Below are 18,057 nucleotides of genomic sequence, written 5' to 3' on the forward strand. Positions count from 1 at the left end.
TAAAGGAAAAAAAAAAAAAGCCCAACACTCTGCATGCTAGAGCACTCTGGAGTACAGTGTCTGCCCAAAAGCATATTTTTTAGCTCCAGTAGGTAGCTCTTGATGGCTTAGGAAAATCTTAACTGTTGCTTCTTTAACTTCTGCCACTTAGACATCTTTCTGGTTCCATCAGTACACAACTGGGTATGGTTTTCTTCTCTGCAAATAGACAACCTCCAGGAGAGTCTCAGGTTCCTTTTGATGCATGCTGAATCTGTGACAGAAAAAATACAAAAAAATGGCAAGACAGCCCTCTGATACGCTATCACCAGAAAAAACCTGTTAGAAATAAGTCCATCAACCCAACAAAAGGAGGGACCTGGAGCCTCAGAGTACAGGGAAGAGAGGCTTTAATCAATGTTCTTGCAAGGGCAGGTATCTGATGGACAGGCACACTCGGGGCAGTGAAGGCAGACAATTTCTCTGCTAGCGTGCAAGTCCCTCCCCTGGTTCCTTATTGGCTGAGCACTACAGAGATTACAGCCTTACCCAGTCATCGCCTAGGGGCCCTAGTAAGGCAAAAAGTAGTCTGACTGGAACACATGTACAGTCCCTGAGGTGATGTAGAGACTTTCAGTCCCTCCTCCCTTTGTTCTTTGGCTTATGCTCATTACAAAGCCAGTGAAAATAAGCCCCAAAAATGGAGAGGGGAAGAACCAGCAAGTGAAGTGTCTAAAGGTGTGGGACTCCTTTGGTGGTGGTGGTAGAGGGTTCATTCATATTTCCAATAGGTTGTAAATCTATGATTATTAGACAGCATAGTTTTTATTTGGTATTTATGAAAATGAATCATCTCCCTTACTTCTTTCTTAGCCCTATCTGATCCCGTCCACAAAATCCACTCAAAATACTTCCTTACGTTAGATGTGAACTTCAACTCACCTATGGTGTTTGGTGAGGCAGCAGTTACCAGGAGGACTGGAAATTGAGCCACTGCCTGACATTGCCAATGACTGAGTGCTGTCAGGATGCTATAAAGAAAAATTATCCAAAACTTGGAGTATCAGGTGAAAGGAAGGTACTAAGTGCTTATTTTATTTTTAACTTTTTAAAAATATTTATTTATTTGTGAGAGAGAGACACAGTGGGTGAGCAGGGGAGGAGCAGAGAGAGAGGGAGACAGAGATTCCAAAGTGGGCTCCAGGCTCTGAGCCGTCAGCACAGAGCCCGACGTGGGGCTCGACCTCACCATCAGTGAGATCATGCCATGAGCCAAAGTAAGACACTCAACCAATTGAGCCACCCAGCTGCCCCTAGCAAGTGCTTTTAATGTCATCTTGTCACTGTGTTTAACAAGCTGTGATACTGTGATTTAGAATAAGAAATATATATTTGGTCTTCCTTCATTCAGGTGAGAAGGACCTGGGCTGTGACTGGCATCTGGTGAGGAAGTGACAGTCTTACAGAACTGACCCCTTGATCTGTGGGATCTGATGCTCTCTCTGGGTAAATAGTGTCAGAATGGAGTTGAACTATTGGACCCCCAGCTAGTGTCCAAGAATTGCTTTGGTGTGGGGAACTCCCCCACCCCTTGCTAACACACAGTTGGAATTGGGTCCCATTCAAAGATTTTTTTTTACAGGGTCACTCAAAGATTCCTTAATCATCTAGGGGAATGTACCTTTGTTTGACCCATCATTTACCTATGATTAAACACTTGGGTTTTGTGAAGTTACATAGCAACTTCTAGATTCTGGCCAATGAGAATAAAAGTGATTCCTGTCTAGTAAACAAAACCCCTACGTATAGGTATTTACTGCCCTGTAGAATATTAACCAGAAATCTTATTCTAACATTTCTTTCTCCAATGCCTAAATCATCCCTGTTCCCCTATTCTCTTTGAACTAGCTTTATCATCCTACCGGTTTTTTCACTGATGAGTTGAACAAGTCTTTGATATTTACTCATCTGATTTTATGTTAGATTCATGTTTTTAACTTTTTTAAAAGTATATATAAAGATTTTGTTTCTAAGTAATCTCTAAACCCAATGTGGGGCTTGAACTCTCAACCCCAACATCAAGAGTTGTGGGCTTTACCATCTGAGCCAGCCAGGTGCCCCTTGAAAAATCTATTTTGACAATCTTCAACTTTATAATAGCCATCCTTCCATATCTAGATGGACTTTGCATGGGTAGTGTGCCCAGGGTCCCCAGGACCACCCCCAAATTTGGTGATTCCTTAGCAGGACTTTGAGGACTCAGCAATTAGTCATACTCATAGCTATGACTTATTACAGTGAAGATACAAAGCAGAATCTGCAGAGGAAAAAGGCACTTGGGGCAAAGTCTAGAGGGAACCAGGCACAGGCTTCCAGACCCTTCTTCCAGTACAGTTTCTGGTGCTTGATTCCTCTGGCATCATGTGACATTTCTAAAGTGTTTACCAGAGGGGTGCCTGGGTGGCTCAGTCAGTTAAGTGTCTGACATCGGCTCAGGTCATGACCTCATGGTTTGTGATTTCGAAAACCACATCAGGCTCTGTGCTGACGGCTCATAGCTCGGAGCCTGGATCCTGTTTCAGATTCTGTCTCTGTCTCTCTACCTCTCCCCTGCTCAAGTTCTGTCTGTCTGTCTGTCTCTCTCTCTTTCTCTCAAATATAAATAAACATTTAAAAAATTAAAAAAAAATAAAGTGTTTACCAGGAAGCTCATTAGAGACTCAATGCCCACAGCTTTGACTGGGGACTGTTGATGTAGGTACGTTCTTGTAGAGGCTGCTTTTAGGCAAGCAGACTTGAGCAATAGAATGTGGAGAGGGCCCATAGCGCCCACCTGGCTGAATACAGACAGGCCCATCAGGTGACCCACCTCAAAATACCCATTGGCCCTGACCAATGGAGAATCCCATATATCACACCTCCTCCTCTTCTCCCTTTAAAAACAGCCCCAACCCACTGCCTCATTGCAGACAGCCTCTTCTCTGTTATCTAGCCCACCACACCCTTGCACTGTATTCAGTAAACTTCTATCTCCTTTGTTCTGCCGCAAGTGAACTCTTTCACCTCGAGCATCACCAGCTTCCACCTGATCATCATCCCACATTTGGAGGCACCCATCCGATTAAGAGACACCCCATCTAGAGACCACACTTCTGTCTAGCATGCACCAAATTTCCAGATTCTCAAATGGAAAGCAAGGTATTCCACTAAGGACCACATTGTTTGCACAGTTTAGCGACAAGGAGCCTCTCTCATCAGTTCGAGAATGGTAGAAACTCTGAGGAAATCCAAGTTCCTGGATGCCAGCTGAGGACCCACCTGGCTGGCCAGCCTTTGTAAGGATAGCCATGTAGGCCTGCTCTCTCAATTCTTCTGCATAGCTAGGTTACAAGCTTATAAAGGACACAGAAGAAAGGCCTCCTCAGGGACTCCAAGGCACATTGCATGAGCTCTCTCCCATCAGCTCAGGCTGGCCAATGAGATGTAAGCGGAAGTTGTCAGGTGGGGCCTAAGGAAGGCTCAGGTAAGAGAAGGCTGACAGCTAGAGTATCCCTCTGCATGGCTCCACTTCCTCCTGTCCAGGAGTGTGGAGTCTTCAGCACCATCCTGTGAATGAGAGCATGGAAACCACTTTCTATGAATGGAGAATCAGGACAGAAGAAGCCTGGGCCCTGGATAACTCCAAGCATCCCCTCTACCAGCCCTGGACAACCTACTGCTGGCTGCTCCTGTGAGAACAAACCCCTCTGAATGTAAGCTGCTGTAGTCAGGCCACGGTTACTAGCAGCAACAAGCAATCCCCACTTTATGTAAAATTTACCTTTAAGAAAAGTTATGCACTCAATACTGCCAGACCTCTGAATTTACGGAAGCTTGTTTCCAATCCTGCAAACTTTTTTAACAGGCAGTTCCCAACTTGTGAACACAAATTTAAATTGCATTTGTAACGTGGATGTTTGGAATTCTGAAAACGTTTTCCCAGAGAAACATTATTAATTATATTTAGTTGCTAGATAAGTCCATAAAGGTCTATTTGGGCCACAATTTGGCTACACTATAGGAATCACTTAGTTCCAGGCTACTTGGAGCCACAGTTTGTTGTGTTTTACTGGTTGGTTAGAAATAAGATTATGGAGGAAGTATGTGGCCTTACCACAAGCAACTGGGGTTGAAGTGTTTTAAACAAGAAGAAAATGTAAGCAGATATACTATCTCTATCATCTATCTATCTATGAAAGCTTTAAAAAATTTTGAGTAGAGCTGGCACTAAAAATCTTCTCATGTGTAAACACAAACTTCCACTTTGATGAAACTAGGAGCCATGTTTCCTCAAAGCATAATGTATAAAGAGAGAAATCAGATGGTGGACTGGTAACTGACATAATGGAGGGGAAGAACCAGAAACCTTAGGGCTGTTAAAGAAAAAAGTATTCAATTACCCTTGTTAAAACACAGTAAGGCAGACTTTATTCAGGACAGGGAGAGAAAGGGGGCTCAACTGAATACAGCAATGGGCAAGTGGGAATTTACAGTCAAGGAGCAGAGTGAGAATCAGGGGATGGAAAATTACCAGGAGGAAACATCAGGTACAAGAAGATTCTAGTTGGTTAAGCTGATCTAGTAGGATCCTTGCTGAAGACAGGCCAGGCTGATCAGGCATCACCAGATGGATGGTGGAGGATGTGGAACCTGATCAGATATCAAGATGGTCAGGTATCAAGTGTGGAGAGTTCTGGTTAAAGTGACTTAGCAGGGTTCCTGCTAAAGCAGGATTTTACAAGGGAATGCACAGAGGGGCCTTGGAGAGGTTTCAGGAGCCCAACTAAAGTTTTGTCAAGCAAAGAATCTTTGTCAGCACCTGCAAAGAGGACACTGATGAGAAGCCAGTATTTAGCCTCATAGAAACTGGAAAGATCTCCGTAACTGGAGGCAGCGGGAACACTGGAGGTAGAGGTGGAGGGAGGGGTGCTGAAAATAGAAGAATGTATGGGTCTTTATAAGCAGCTGGACCTCAAGGTACCCACCACCACTCCAGAACCAGTAATCTCCCTGCCTTTTATTCAAGAGAGCTGAGGTTTCTGCTTGGGGATACTCATGGTGCCAGCCAGAGGACAGAGCGCTGGACTACATGGAAATATATATTCTCACCAAGTACCCCAAGCTCCTCCCCCACCCACCTCCCAGAATTCCTACAGCTAGGCGTCTACCTGCAGGTGGGAGACTAGAAGAAATTCCTCCAGGGAATTTGATCTACATACAGATGCTGGCATTTTGGTACTTCCCAATAAAAGTCTGGCATATGGGGTGCCTCGGTGGCTCAGTTGGTCAAGCATCCAACTTTGGCTCAGGTCATGATCTTGCAGTTTGTGGATTTGAGCCCCATGACGGGCTCTGTGCTAAGAGCTCAGAGCCTGGAGCCTGTTTCAGGTTGTGTCTCCCTCTCTCTCTGCCTTCCCCTGCTCGCACTCTCTCTCTCTCAAAAATAAACAAACATTAAAAAAAAAAAAAAGTCTGGCTTGCTGCCTGGAGTGGACATTTGTCATGGTATTTGCCTGCCCAGCAGTTTTTGAATATTCTTCTTATATCTGGAGAACTTTCCCCTGTAAAAAAAAATTTCTTTTAATGTTTATTTGAGAGAGAGATAGCACTTAAGTGGGGAAGGGAAGGAGGGGGAGGGAGAGAGAGAGAGAGAAAGAGAGAGTATCTGAAGCAGGCCCGAGGATGAAAGCTCAGGGCAGAGCCCAACGTGGGGCTTGATTTCACAACCAATCTCACAACTGTGAGATCATTAACATACCAAGAGTTGGATGCTTCGCTGACTGAGCCACTCAAGTGCCCTGAACTTCCGCCCTTAAAAAGTTCATGAATTCCTAGTACAGAAGCCAGAAATTCACTTTCCCAGCCTCCTTTGCACGTAGGGCCCAGGCATGTGATGCTATCAGTTAAGTATCACTGCACAGAACAGATTAAAAAAAATTTTTAAGTTTATTTATTTTGAGATGGGAGAGGGGCATAGGAAGAGGGAAACAGAATCCCACGCAGGCTTCATGCTGTCAGCACAGAGGCTGATCCGGGGAACAATCTCAAGAACTGTGAGATCATGACCTGAGCCAAAATCAAGAGTCAGTTGCTTAATCGACTGAGCCACCCAGGTGACCCTAAAATCTAATTTATAACATACTTACCAAGTACTCAATAGTACACAAGGTCTCCTATAAATCCCAGACTGAATGTAGGTGGAGATTTGCTGAACATAACCTTAAAGGGACCACTAGAGCCATGTCTGCCATCAACATGAAAGAAATCTAAAGTTACATGAACAAGTTTCAGAAAACTGAGCTTATAGAAGCTCGATGTGAAATTTCACTTCAACCTTTCATTCATGTATTGAAGGACACCTCTTATATGCAAGTTCACTTTTTTTCAAGGAAATATTTATTGCATATTGCTAGTGATTATATTTCACAGCAAAATTAAATTAAATGGATAAACTTTTCACAAACATAAATGGGAAATTAAGGCATCCATCGAATGCATGTGCTGAACCCAGTCCCGGTATTCAGCTTTCAACGGTTAATCAGGATTCTGGTCCAGGGCCACCAGTCCATGATTTCAAAAAGTTGACGATCCTGTCAGTGACTGGAACAAAATCTTCTTTATATGTGACAATTGTTTCCACGTAAAACCCTTTCGGGGGCTCGAGCATTTCATTTTTTGCGACATCCTTTTGCTCTACGTCATTACCTTTCAAAAAAAAAAAAAAGGAACACTTGAATGATGAACTTTTAACATACGACAGCAGGCCTTAAAATTATTAGTCAAGTCTCAGAAATCTAACTGAGGTGAGCACTACCCCCGCCCCCATCAGATTCCTGACACCATATTTCCCTTTTGTAAAAGGAAAAAACAAATACGACATGAGCACTACAGACACTGCAATGTTTTCAAATGCTCAATACTGGATATGTGTACTGTCAGGCCACTGACCATCTTCAGCACTTATTACCTAACAGCTTTACCCAAATGTACTTAACATATCGTACAATTAACTCCTTTGAAATGTACCACTGAATGGCTTTTAGTATATTCCTATCTGTGCAACAAGCGCCGCAATTTCAGAACGCTTTCATTCACAAAAAGAAACACCATTCCTTTTAGCAAGTCCTGCCCCAAGTCCTTGCCTTCAGCCCCAGGCAACCAGAAACTGTTACAGGTATCTATAGATTTCCAGCCTACTTATGAAGGCTCAGAGATTTCCTTTTCCGCCCAGTAACTGGGAAGATTTTTGTACTCGGCGGCGGGGGTGCTAAAGTGTTTGCTCGCCAACTGCGACGGGAGGTAATGTAACCGAGGCATCACCTCTTTAAATCACCGTCGAGGGTCTCTGACATTCCTTCTGGAGCCTTACACAGATTCGTCCAATTCTGAGTGTCAAAACGGCCTCCCCCAACAAACAAGACGTAGGGAGGAGGATTTAAAACGTAGTTCCGGGTAGATTCCCTTATAACGAATGGCTCTAAGCAATCTTTACCACTGGTTTTGCAGAATAAACCCGGTGCTTGCGGCACAGCTGAACCCCTTTATACAACCCGATGGGGACGCCTCACCGAAGGCTGCGGGGGGACCGTACCTGGTACTTCGCTCTTTTTCCGTCCTAAAAAAATAAAGGACCCCAGCACGGTCCAAGCGCCCAGCGCGTAGACCATAGACATCCGCCGGTACCAAGACGTGGCCTGGTCCGGACGCATGGCGGTGCTCCGAGAAGATTTCGATTCTGAGAAGTCCCGGGCGGAGGCGGGCCTTCCAGTCTGCGCGTCACAGCCCCCGCCCCCGCCTCCAATGGAGAGCCCACTCTGGGAGGCCGCTTCCTGCGTCGGCCCCTATGCACCCTGGGGCGTGTAGTCCCTAAAGTCGCGCAGGGGATTGCACTCCGAGTTGTGGGGTCTAAGCGGCTTCCGTGCAGGGCTGCGCACCCACTGCCTCGCATACCACGTGATGGGAACCAAATGACAATTTCTCTGAGCCGACTTCTCGTGCGGAAAATTGTAACCACCTGCCTTACGCAGGATTCAGATGGTATTTGTAAAGGTTAATTTCACTCCTCCAGCTCTCAGATATGCGGTAATACCGGTCTTCCTACTCAACTCTTCTCCATTTTCCTTTCTGGAACCCAATCTGGGTGAGGCTTGGGTCCCTCTTCGTCAAAGCTAATCCCTCCACTGGGCTCTGAGTCCTATTCTTTTTTATTGTTAAGTAGGCTCCACGTCCAACGTGGGGCTTGAACTCGGTGCCCTGGTACTCCTGGGTCCTATTCTCACAGCCTCCTCAGGGGCCTTTCCCATCAATTACACTACCCACATCTCAAAAACAAAACTGGGTCCACCTTTAACTTTTCTCTTATCCATACATTTCTTCAAAGCATAATCTACTTCCACTCCACCAGACCAGACAACTTGAGAGCAAACCTGATGTGCTTGGCACATAGAGGGCATTCAGTAAATTGCCATATTCAGTAACTACTTTTCAGCTATAGTCAAATTTGCCTTCTAAATCATTTGACACCACTGCTCCTTTCATGGCTTCAAAAATATAATCTTCTTTGGTATCTTCCTATCCTTTGCGGATCTTCTTTCACCCTCCAGAAATTGCTTTGCCATACACACACACACACACCTCTAAATGGATGGGCATGGAGGAGGGCACTTGTGGGGATGAGCACTGGGTGTTATATGGAAACCAACTCGACAATAAACTATTTGTAAAAAAAAAACAAAAACACACAACAACTCTAAATGGATCATAGGCTTGAATGTAAAAGCTAAAACTACAAACCCATAAGAAAACAAAGGAGAAAATTTGCCACCTTGGGATAGGTAAATATTTTGTATAATACAGAAAACATGAACCATAAAACAAACATTGCTAGGGACACCTGGGTAGCTCAGTCGGATTAAGTGACTCTTGGTTTCTGCTCAGGTCATGATCTCACGATTGGTGAGTTTGAGTCCTGCTCTGAGCTCTGTGCTGACAGTGCAGGGCCTACTTGGAATTCTCTCTTTCTCTCTGCCCCTTCTGTTCTCTCTCAAAAGAGGTAAACAAACTTAAAAAAAAAATTGGTAAATTGGATGTTTTCAAAATTAAAGCTTTTACTCTTCAAAAGTCACAGTTAAAATGAAACAAGCCACAAAATTAAATATTCAAATACCTATATTTGGCCAAAGACTTGTATCCAGAATACATAAAGACAACTTACAACTCAATTTTAAAAAGACAACCCTATTAAAAGCCAGGCAGCAAATTTTAACAAACTCTTAACCAAAGATATACAAATGGACAAGAAGCACAGGAACATCATTAGTCAAAACAGAAATGCAAATTAAAACCACAAAAAAGACACCATTACACACCTATTAGAATGGCTAGAATTTACATGAATACCAAGAGATGTGAGGATTTGGAACAATCAGACCTATTACTTGTGGGAACATAAAATGTCACAATGTCTTTGCAATACTGGCAGTTTCTTAAACAGTTGAACATACACCTATTGTATGACTCAGATATTCCATTCTTATTTATCCAAAAGAAATGAAAACATCCACATAGACATGTTTATGGTGTTCACAGAGCTTTATGCATAAGAGCCAAAAAAGGGAAACAATCCAAATCGATATCAACTAGTGAATGGATAAATGAAATGTGGCATCAAAATAAAAAGGAACTACTCAGCAAATAAAAAGGAACTACTGAAACATGCAGCTATGTGGTGAGTCTTAAATGGATTCTGCTAAGTGAAAGAAGCTAGACACAAACAATACCAGACAAAATTTTAGAAGCAAACTAATCTACAGTGGGACAAAGCTGACCAGTAGTTGCCTAAGGAAATCTTTGAGGGTGATGGAGATGTTCTATATGGTGGTGGCGGTTTCATGAGTGTACACCTGTCAAAACTCATTGAACTGTATGCTTTAAATGGGTGCAGTCATTGTAAATTATACCTCAATCAGGTTGCTAAAAACAAAACAAAAACATTGATATTCTGTTCAAAGCTCGCTTCTCTTCTCATCCTGAGCAACTTTATTCATGTTATTTGTTAATGACTGAAATCTCCAAATTTTCCTGAAAGTCAATTTGTATGAATTACTGCCCACCTGCTAGACATTCTGCTTTATCTCACAAGCTGCTTAAAATGAATGCCCAGAACTGAATTTATCAGTGCTAGGAAAGAAAGAGGAAAGAACTCTTTCCTTCCTTTTCTGTAATTCAAAGAATGATTGACATGAAACCTGAACTCAGACTCTTGCCTGATATCCCATTTTTCACCTCTGTCTGAACACCTGCCTCTTTCAGGCCTCACCTGGATTCCAGCTTCCTCCCATCCATCCTGCCACTCTCTAGTGTGTGAAAAAAAACTCTAACTGATCCTTTCCCCTGCTTAAAATGTCAAGAGGCTTTCCTTGCCTTGAAGAGGGATTTCAGAGTCCTTATTAGGCACATTGGCTCCATGCTTCCTTGCTCAGGATGGCTGCTTTCCATACAATACTACTCCCCACCTCCATGTTCTCTCTGGAAACAGCCACCGGTACCCAGAGGTGGCACCTGCATGGCCATGTCTTCAATACTGTCACCCAATGGTGCCACCTCACATCAGGACCTAAATTCATTGTCACTGAAGAGAACACCAGAGCAAGGTGGGTCTCCACATTCTACCTTCTGTTAATTTGAAATGGAAAGGACCAAAGTGGAATAGGTTAAACCTTAATCTGTATATGTAGTTTTCTGTACCCTTTTATATGATGTATCTCAATTAAAAATTATTTCCAAAAAGTAAGAAAAATATTCTATGGAAAAGGTACATAAACTAAAAACGCTGGGCATTTAAAATGTAAGTGTTGGGGCACCTGGCTGGGTCAGCTGGAAGAGCATCCAATTCTTGGTATTGGAGTTGTGGGTTCAAGCCCCACATTGGATGTAGAGATTACTTAAATAAACTTTAAAAAATGAAATGAAATAAAATGTGTTAAACACCTTAAGATAGGTAACCCTCCCAGAACACACACTAAAGGCAAAAGGCAGTAATATAATTTCAAAATATAAAGAAGAATCAGTCTAGATGGTCCAACATTCAATTAATAGTTTTCCAGCTTTGCTTTTCTACATAGCACTGAGTACCTTTTAGTAAATTATATAATTTAGTTCCATTTTTTAAAAAATTGTTGGTCTTCCCTAACCAGAACATAAGCTCCACAAAAGCAGAAATTTTTGGTTTTTTGCTACATTCTCAGTGCCTGTAAGACACTCCATACATAGCAAATACTGAACAATTATTTATTGAGTGAATGAAAAAATAGCTCTAAAGTTCTGAGAGAAAATTATTTTGGACCTAGAACTTTACACTTAGCAAAGCTATCAAGTATGAAGATAGAATAGATTCAGTCAATTATCTCCCATGTAATTTTTTATAGAAGATAGCAAATGACTTCTGGAATAAAGAGTAGAACTAGTCCAGGAGTCCAGACAAAAGAAATTCCTGGATGGTTGTTGTCGTAGCAATTGGCCTGTGATTAAAGGGGAGATCAGTGACCTTCAAAGAAGAATGGACTCCATTCAGTAGAATAAGAAATTTGAATTTCTGAATAAATAGAAAACAAAATCTTCATCAAAACAAAAAATTAGAAACTCTAGGGAAAACAACATTATAATAAGTCATGATGTGAAAAGGAAGCAAACCAACCCATGTGGTGCAAGAATGTGAACACAGTGACTGATTTTGTCACTGGACAGGTTTTCCTTCAAGTTGTAGAAGGGCTGAGGCAGCAAATCCCTGGAGAAACATGTAATACCACCTGACCGAACATGGACAATCTTTATATTATCACAACTGTGTAAATGGTATTTATTAGTTTTCAACTTACAGAATGAACTTTCAGACAAAAGACATAACTATGGTTATAGGTCAGAATCTAAATTTTACCAACTTTGATAAATAGAAAAATAAAGGTGTATCTGATCAGAACTGGGTGGTGGAGAGAAAGGCCTTACGTTCCTCATTCTGGAAAATGGTAATTGAGAGACATTGGCTAAAACTGATACAGCAACAACAATCTTGAAAGGAAAGGTTAAAATCAGTCACATCTGAACAGTATGTCTAGGCTCAGAGAGTGGAGGGAACTGTTATTTGTTACAAAACACCAGAGGATAAGTTTTGTTTCTTTTTTTTAAAACCATGCATATATTACTTTGCTTAAAAAACAGTGCCTGTTAAAGTTATTTTACTTGATGCCCAAGATAAACGTGCTATTACTTTGTTACAGTTATTTATGCCCATCAGTCACTCTTTAAAGAAAAAAATTTTTAATGTTTATTTATTTTTGAGAGAGAGAGAGCATAAGCAGGAGAGAGACAGAGAGAGAGGAAAACAGAATCTGAAGCAGGCTCCAGGCTCTGAGCTGTCAGCACAGAGCCTGGTGTGGGGCTCGAACCCACAACTTAACCCGCAAGCTGAGAGATCATGACCTGAGCTGAAGTCGGATGCTTAATTGACTTGAGCCACCCAGGTGCACCTCCATCAGCCACTCTTTATGGCTACCTGGGTTGGGCTGGGCTGGGCTGTTTACATTTGAGTTAGGGACGGTGCACTCCAGACAACTCGACCTTGAAAAAGTTTCACATATTTCAAGCTTTCCTTTGGTCTATTAACATTTAGACAGAAAATGATGATTAACTTCAGGAAATATCTCTTGGGGGAGTCACTTAAAATACACACAAACACACATAGACACCTCAGGAAACCAAATTTGCATTAGCATTATTTTATCTAATGTGCTTTAACTAGATTTCTTTCCTTTCTGATCATTATGATTTTTATCTAAGTAAGTTGCCAAAATACATTACCTCTGATTTTATAGAAGTGAGAAATTAGGATACAAAAAGCATATAAACATCTACAAGTACCAAAACATTTATGACCTTACAATTTCATGTTGCAAGAAAAGGGGCACAAATAAGGAATACAAAATAAATTATAATCTAAAGAGTTACATACAATGCTTCCTTTGATTATTTATTAAAACTTACAAGGAAAGTGAAAGGAACGTTTTTAAGCCATTATAGGCAATTATGAACACAATCTGACAACGCTCAGCTCACATCTCCAGCTTAACAAGCACTGGACACAGCCAGCTTCTTCAAATGATCCATGAACACCTGCAGGCTAACATCGTCAGTTAGGATGGGTGCTCCTGTTTCCTGAAATTTAATGGTAAAGATTTATTGGCAGGTATCTCAAAAACTAGTTAGAATTCATCAATTATTAAGGACCTTCCCACCTCAGAACATTCACAGTGCTTCCCCCTCTGCTGGGAGTACGCCCTCTGCTTCACTAACCAGTCTTTCAACTGAAGCATAATTTCCTCACAAAACCCTTCTCTGAGCCACTGAGTTCAGGCCATCCCTGCCACTACAGACATCTCTGGGCATATGCCCTTTTACTTTAATCCTCTCCATAGTTCTGATGACCTGTCCAGAGTCTGACTCCTCATCAGGCATAAGCTCCTAGAGGCAGCACTCCGTGTCCCATCTTCCCCATCACACTAACAGCACCTAGCCCAGTGCTCTTTCATGCCCTGCTTACAAGAGAAGCTCGATGAGGGTGTATTTACAAATGAGTGGATCAGTGTGTCCACTGAATAACAGGTGGATATTTGTATTACCAGAAAATGCTCGTGATTTATGTAATGCTAAGGGAAAAGAACTGAATAGAAACTTTGGCTTCCAGTAAGATCCCAAACTTGTAAAAAATAAAAATACACATGATGTATATATGAAATGTGTACATCACTACCTACAAAGAAGCTAGAAATACTTAACTCTAGACAGTGGCATTATAGGTAATGTTAATTTTCTTCCTTAATCTTTTCTTTAACATACTCAAATTTTCCAAAATGATACTACCATTATAATTAGGAAAATGTAAGCATAATTAAAGTTTTATAAGAAAATTTCTTCTAGGAATAAGGAGTAGATCTGATTTTCCCTATTCCTTCCACTATGTACAACTAAAAATCCATGGACACTTTATATAAAACAAACGTAAGAAGATTCTAAAAGGTGGAGAGAAGAGAGCAGATGAACCAAGGGCCCTGAGGCCCACAGAACAACACAGTGATGAGTTCCCTGGGTTTCCTTTTTGCCTCATATCTCAGACCTGGAGCTGAAGAGGCTAGCAAACAATCACTGCACACAGATAAAAACATCAGAAAAAAGCCAACTTTCTCCAGCTAAAGGACCAGCATAGCCTAGGAAGACAAAAAAATGCTAGATAATAATGGCTGCACTCCAAAGGTGACAGAAGTTACAGTGGCCCAAACCACACCAGCCTAGGCTGAGTGGGCACCTTAGACTGATACCTTCACAAGACAGCAACAAGGGACTTCAACATCCCCACCAGGATGCTGGCAGAGAAGGTCAAGGATGGCACTGGGAATTTTATCCCCAATGGCCAGGGGGACATCTCCCTAGCCATGGTATCAGTAGAGACCATTCAGGGAGCCTATAATCCCCCCCCTGCCTGGCAGTAATAAGATGTCCTCCATGTCCCCTGCACTGGGTATCAGAGGCAGCCTAGCGGAGAGTCAACACTTTTCATTACCACCTAACACAGATAAGGCCATATCCACCCTGCGATTCATGGAGACGAGGTAGGGAGCTGGAATGCTCATCTGCGCTCAGCAGTAACAAGGAATTGTCCTTCACCCAGGTGTTAAGAGGCCAATGGAAAACCTGGTTTGCTTTAAGTGAATGAAAAACAGACAATCAGCAGGTATTAAGCTGCCTACAGTGTTAGAATGATCTGACAGAGACTTCAAAGCAGCCATGACAGAAATGCTTCAATAAGCAATTATGACAACACTTGAAACAAAAAGTAGAAAGCCTCAGCAAAGAAAGTCTCAAGAAAGCAGTAGACATAAACAAGAATCAAAGGAAAATGTTACAACTGGGAAACACAGAAACAAATAAGCTCAGTGTATGAGCTCAATAGCAGAGAAGGAACAGAGAAAATAATCAGTGAACTGTACGATAAAATAGTAGGAATAATGCAATTGAAACAGAAAGAAAATAGGTGGGGAAAAAAATGTACAGGGCCCCAGGGATATGTGGACTGTGAAAGACCTGACATGTATGTCACTGGAGTCCCAGAGAAAAAGGAAAAAGAGGATTGGCTGAAAAGTTATTCAAAGAAATAATGACTGATAACTAACCAATTCTGGCAAGACAGATAAATATACAGAATCAAGAAGCAGAGCAGTCTAAACAGGCTAAATCTAAAGACATCCACACCAAACACATGGTACTTAAACTTCTGAAAACTAGTGTTAACAAAGAAGCAATTCTGAAAGCAGGCAGAGAAATATCTTACATACAGGGGAAAAACAATGAGAATGACAATTTCTCATTAGAAACCAGAGAGACCAAGAGACAGACAGCAAAATATTTTTCAGCTGGCTGAAGGAAAGGATGGCCACCAGAATTCTTTATCTAGAGAAAATGTCCTTCATGAATGAAGGAGAAATCAAGATTCTCAAATGAAAGAAAATTAACAGTCTATTACCATCAGACCTAAAAGAATGGCTAAAGGTGGAGTACCTGGATTGCTCAGTCGGTTGAGTGTCTAACTCTTGATTTCAGCGTGGGTCATGGTCCCAGGGTCATGGGATCAAGCCCCTGTTGGGTTCCATGCTGAGCATGGAGACTGCTTACAATTCTCACTCACTCTCAAAAAAAAAAAAGAGAGAAGAAGGAGAAAAAGAAGACAGAGAAGGGGAAAGAGGAGGAGGAGGAGGAGGAAGAAGAAAAATGGCTAAAGAAAGATCTCTACCCAAAAAGGAAATGATAAAAGAAGGAATCTGGGAGTATCAAGAAGGAATAAAGAACACAGTAAGCAAAAATATAGATAAATATAATTAGATTTGCATCTTCTCCTGAGATTTGTAAAATTATATTTTATGTTTGAAGAAAAACTGTAACACTAATGCATGTAGAAAAAATATTTGACAAAATTATAAATAGGGTAAAGGAATATAAATGGGAGTAAGTTTCCTATACATCACTTTAACTGGTCAAAAAGCCATCGGTAAACTATAATAATCTATGTATATAATGTAATATAATGCTCTACTATCTACAACCAGGAGTGACAACTAAGAAATGCTACACAAAGAGATATACTCAAAAACATTATAAATGAATTAAAATGGAATTCCAGGGGTACCTGGGTGGCTCAGTTGGTTGAACATCTGACTCTTGAGTTTGGCTCAGGTTACGATCCCAAGGTCATGGGATCAATCCCACACTGGCTTCTGTGCTGAGCATCCTGCCTGCTTAACATTCTCTTTCTCTCTCACTTTGGCCCATTATTCCCCTACTAGTGCTCTTTCTAAAACAAAATTTTTTTTAAAAAATGGAATTCTAAAAAATGTTCAAATCATCCACAGGAAGGCAAGAAAAACAGAGAAATGAAAACCAGAGAAAACAAAAAATAAAATAGACTTAAGCTCTAACATATCATTAATTACATTAAATATAAATGGTCTAAATGCACAAACTGTAAGAGTTTAACAGAGGAGATTAAAAACAACAACCCAACTATGTGCTGTTTATAAGAAATTCACTTCAAATATGAGAAAAGAAATAGGCTGAAAGTTAAAGAATGGTAAGAGATATAACATGCAAATATCTTTTTGCGTGAAAAATAAAAGGAAAGCAAGAATGGGCTTTATTAATGTCAGACAGACATCACTGCAAACAAAATGGCCAGAGACAGAAAGAGACATTATATAATGATATAAAGTCAACCCACCAGAACATAGCAATCCTAAATGTCTATGCAACAAACAACAGAGCTACCAAATGTGTGAATGAAAACTGACAGAACTGAAAAAAGAAACAGATAAGCTCACAGTTAGATTTGAAAGCTCTCTCAAAAACTGACAGAACAACTAGACAGATAATCAGCAGGGATATGTAAGAACTCAACAATATCAACTAACAGGATCTAAGAGACATTTACAGTACTCTCTATACAACAGAATACACATTCAAGTGACCATGAAATACACAGATCATATGTGTGTGTGTACACACACACACACACACACACACACACACACACACACACACACCAAGACAGACCATAGCTTGGACCATAAAGCAAACTTCAACAAATTTAAAATAACTGAAAACAAGGGTGCCTGAGTGGCTCAGTCGGTTAAATGTCCAACTCTTAATTTCAGCTCAAGTCATGCTAACAGTGCAGAGCATACTTGGGATTCTCTCTCCCTTTCTCTGCTCCTCCACAGCTCGTGTGCTCACTTCCTCTCTCTCTCTCTCTCAAAAGAAATAAACTTAAAAAAATAGTTGAAATCATACAAGGTATATACTCTAACAACAATGGAATCAAAACAAAAATCAATAACCCAGAAATAATAAAATAATCTCTAAATACTTGGAAACTAAGCAATACATTTTTTTTTTAAATTTAGGGTGATGCTCACTTTTTTTTTTTAAGTTTATTTCTTTTGAGAGAGAGAAAGAGCACAAGCAAGTGGGGGAGGGACACAGAGAGAGGAAGAGCGAGAATCCCAAGTAAGCTCTGTGCTGTCACTGCAGAGCCCGACGCAGGGCTCAAACTCACAAACCATGAGATCATTACCTGAGCCAAAAAAATCAAGAGTCAGATGCTTAACCAAATGACCCACCCAGGCACCCCAACTAAGCAACACTTCTAAATAAATTTAAAGTACAAGAAAATACTGATTACAAACTCAACAAACTGAAAACAAAGACAACAAGATATGAAAAGGAGATAAAGGTATTCACAGAAAGGAAGAAATAAATTGTTTTTATTTGTAGATGACATGATTATCTATGTTGAAAATCTCAAACAATCTACAAAAAGCTACCAGAAGGAAAGTCACAGGATATAAGATAAAAATACAAAAATTAATTGTATTTCTATATACTAGAAATGAACACTGGGGCACTGAAATCAAAACTACAATACCATTCACATCGCTAAAA

At 41.0% G+C, this 18,057-nt stretch overlaps 2 protein-coding genes across 4 annotated transcripts in view; both read right to left on the reverse strand.

Moving 5' to 3' along the window:
* Window positions 1-6,391: 6,391 nt before the first annotated feature.
* On the reverse strand, window positions 6,392-7,792 carry SMIM26 (small integral membrane protein 26). Its single transcript, XM_077750184.1, has 2 exons — window positions 7,610-7,792; window positions 6,392-6,723 (listed from the first exon to the last, which is right to left on the reverse strand). The coding sequence occupies exons 1-2, from the start codon at window positions 7,725-7,727 to the stop codon at window positions 6,557-6,559; spliced, it is 285 nt and encodes a 94-aa protein (XP_077606310.1). The 5' UTR covers window positions 7,728-7,792; the 3' UTR covers window positions 6,392-6,556.
* Window positions 7,793-9,168: 1,376 nt separating this feature from the next.
* SEC23B (SEC23 homolog B, COPII component) overlaps window positions 9,169-18,057 on the reverse strand; it is a 51,839-nt gene continuing 42,950 nt past the window's right edge. For all 3 annotated transcript variants that reach the window (XM_077750140.1, XM_077750139.1, XM_077750138.1), the window contains one exon: window positions 9,169-13,227. In XM_077750140.1, coding sequence (XP_077606266.1) covers window positions 13,138-13,227 — 90 coding nt within the window. In that variant the 3' untranslated portion in view covers window positions 9,169-13,137. The remainder of the gene's footprint in view (window positions 13,228-18,057) is intronic.

This window comes from Crocuta crocuta, unplaced genomic scaffold, assembly GCF_008692635.1.
Source record: "Crocuta crocuta isolate KB4526 unplaced genomic scaffold, BGI_CrCroc_1.0 scaffold209, whole genome shotgun sequence".
In the NCBI taxonomy this organism is placed as follows: Eukaryota; Metazoa; Chordata; class Mammalia; order Carnivora; family Hyaenidae; genus Crocuta; species Crocuta crocuta.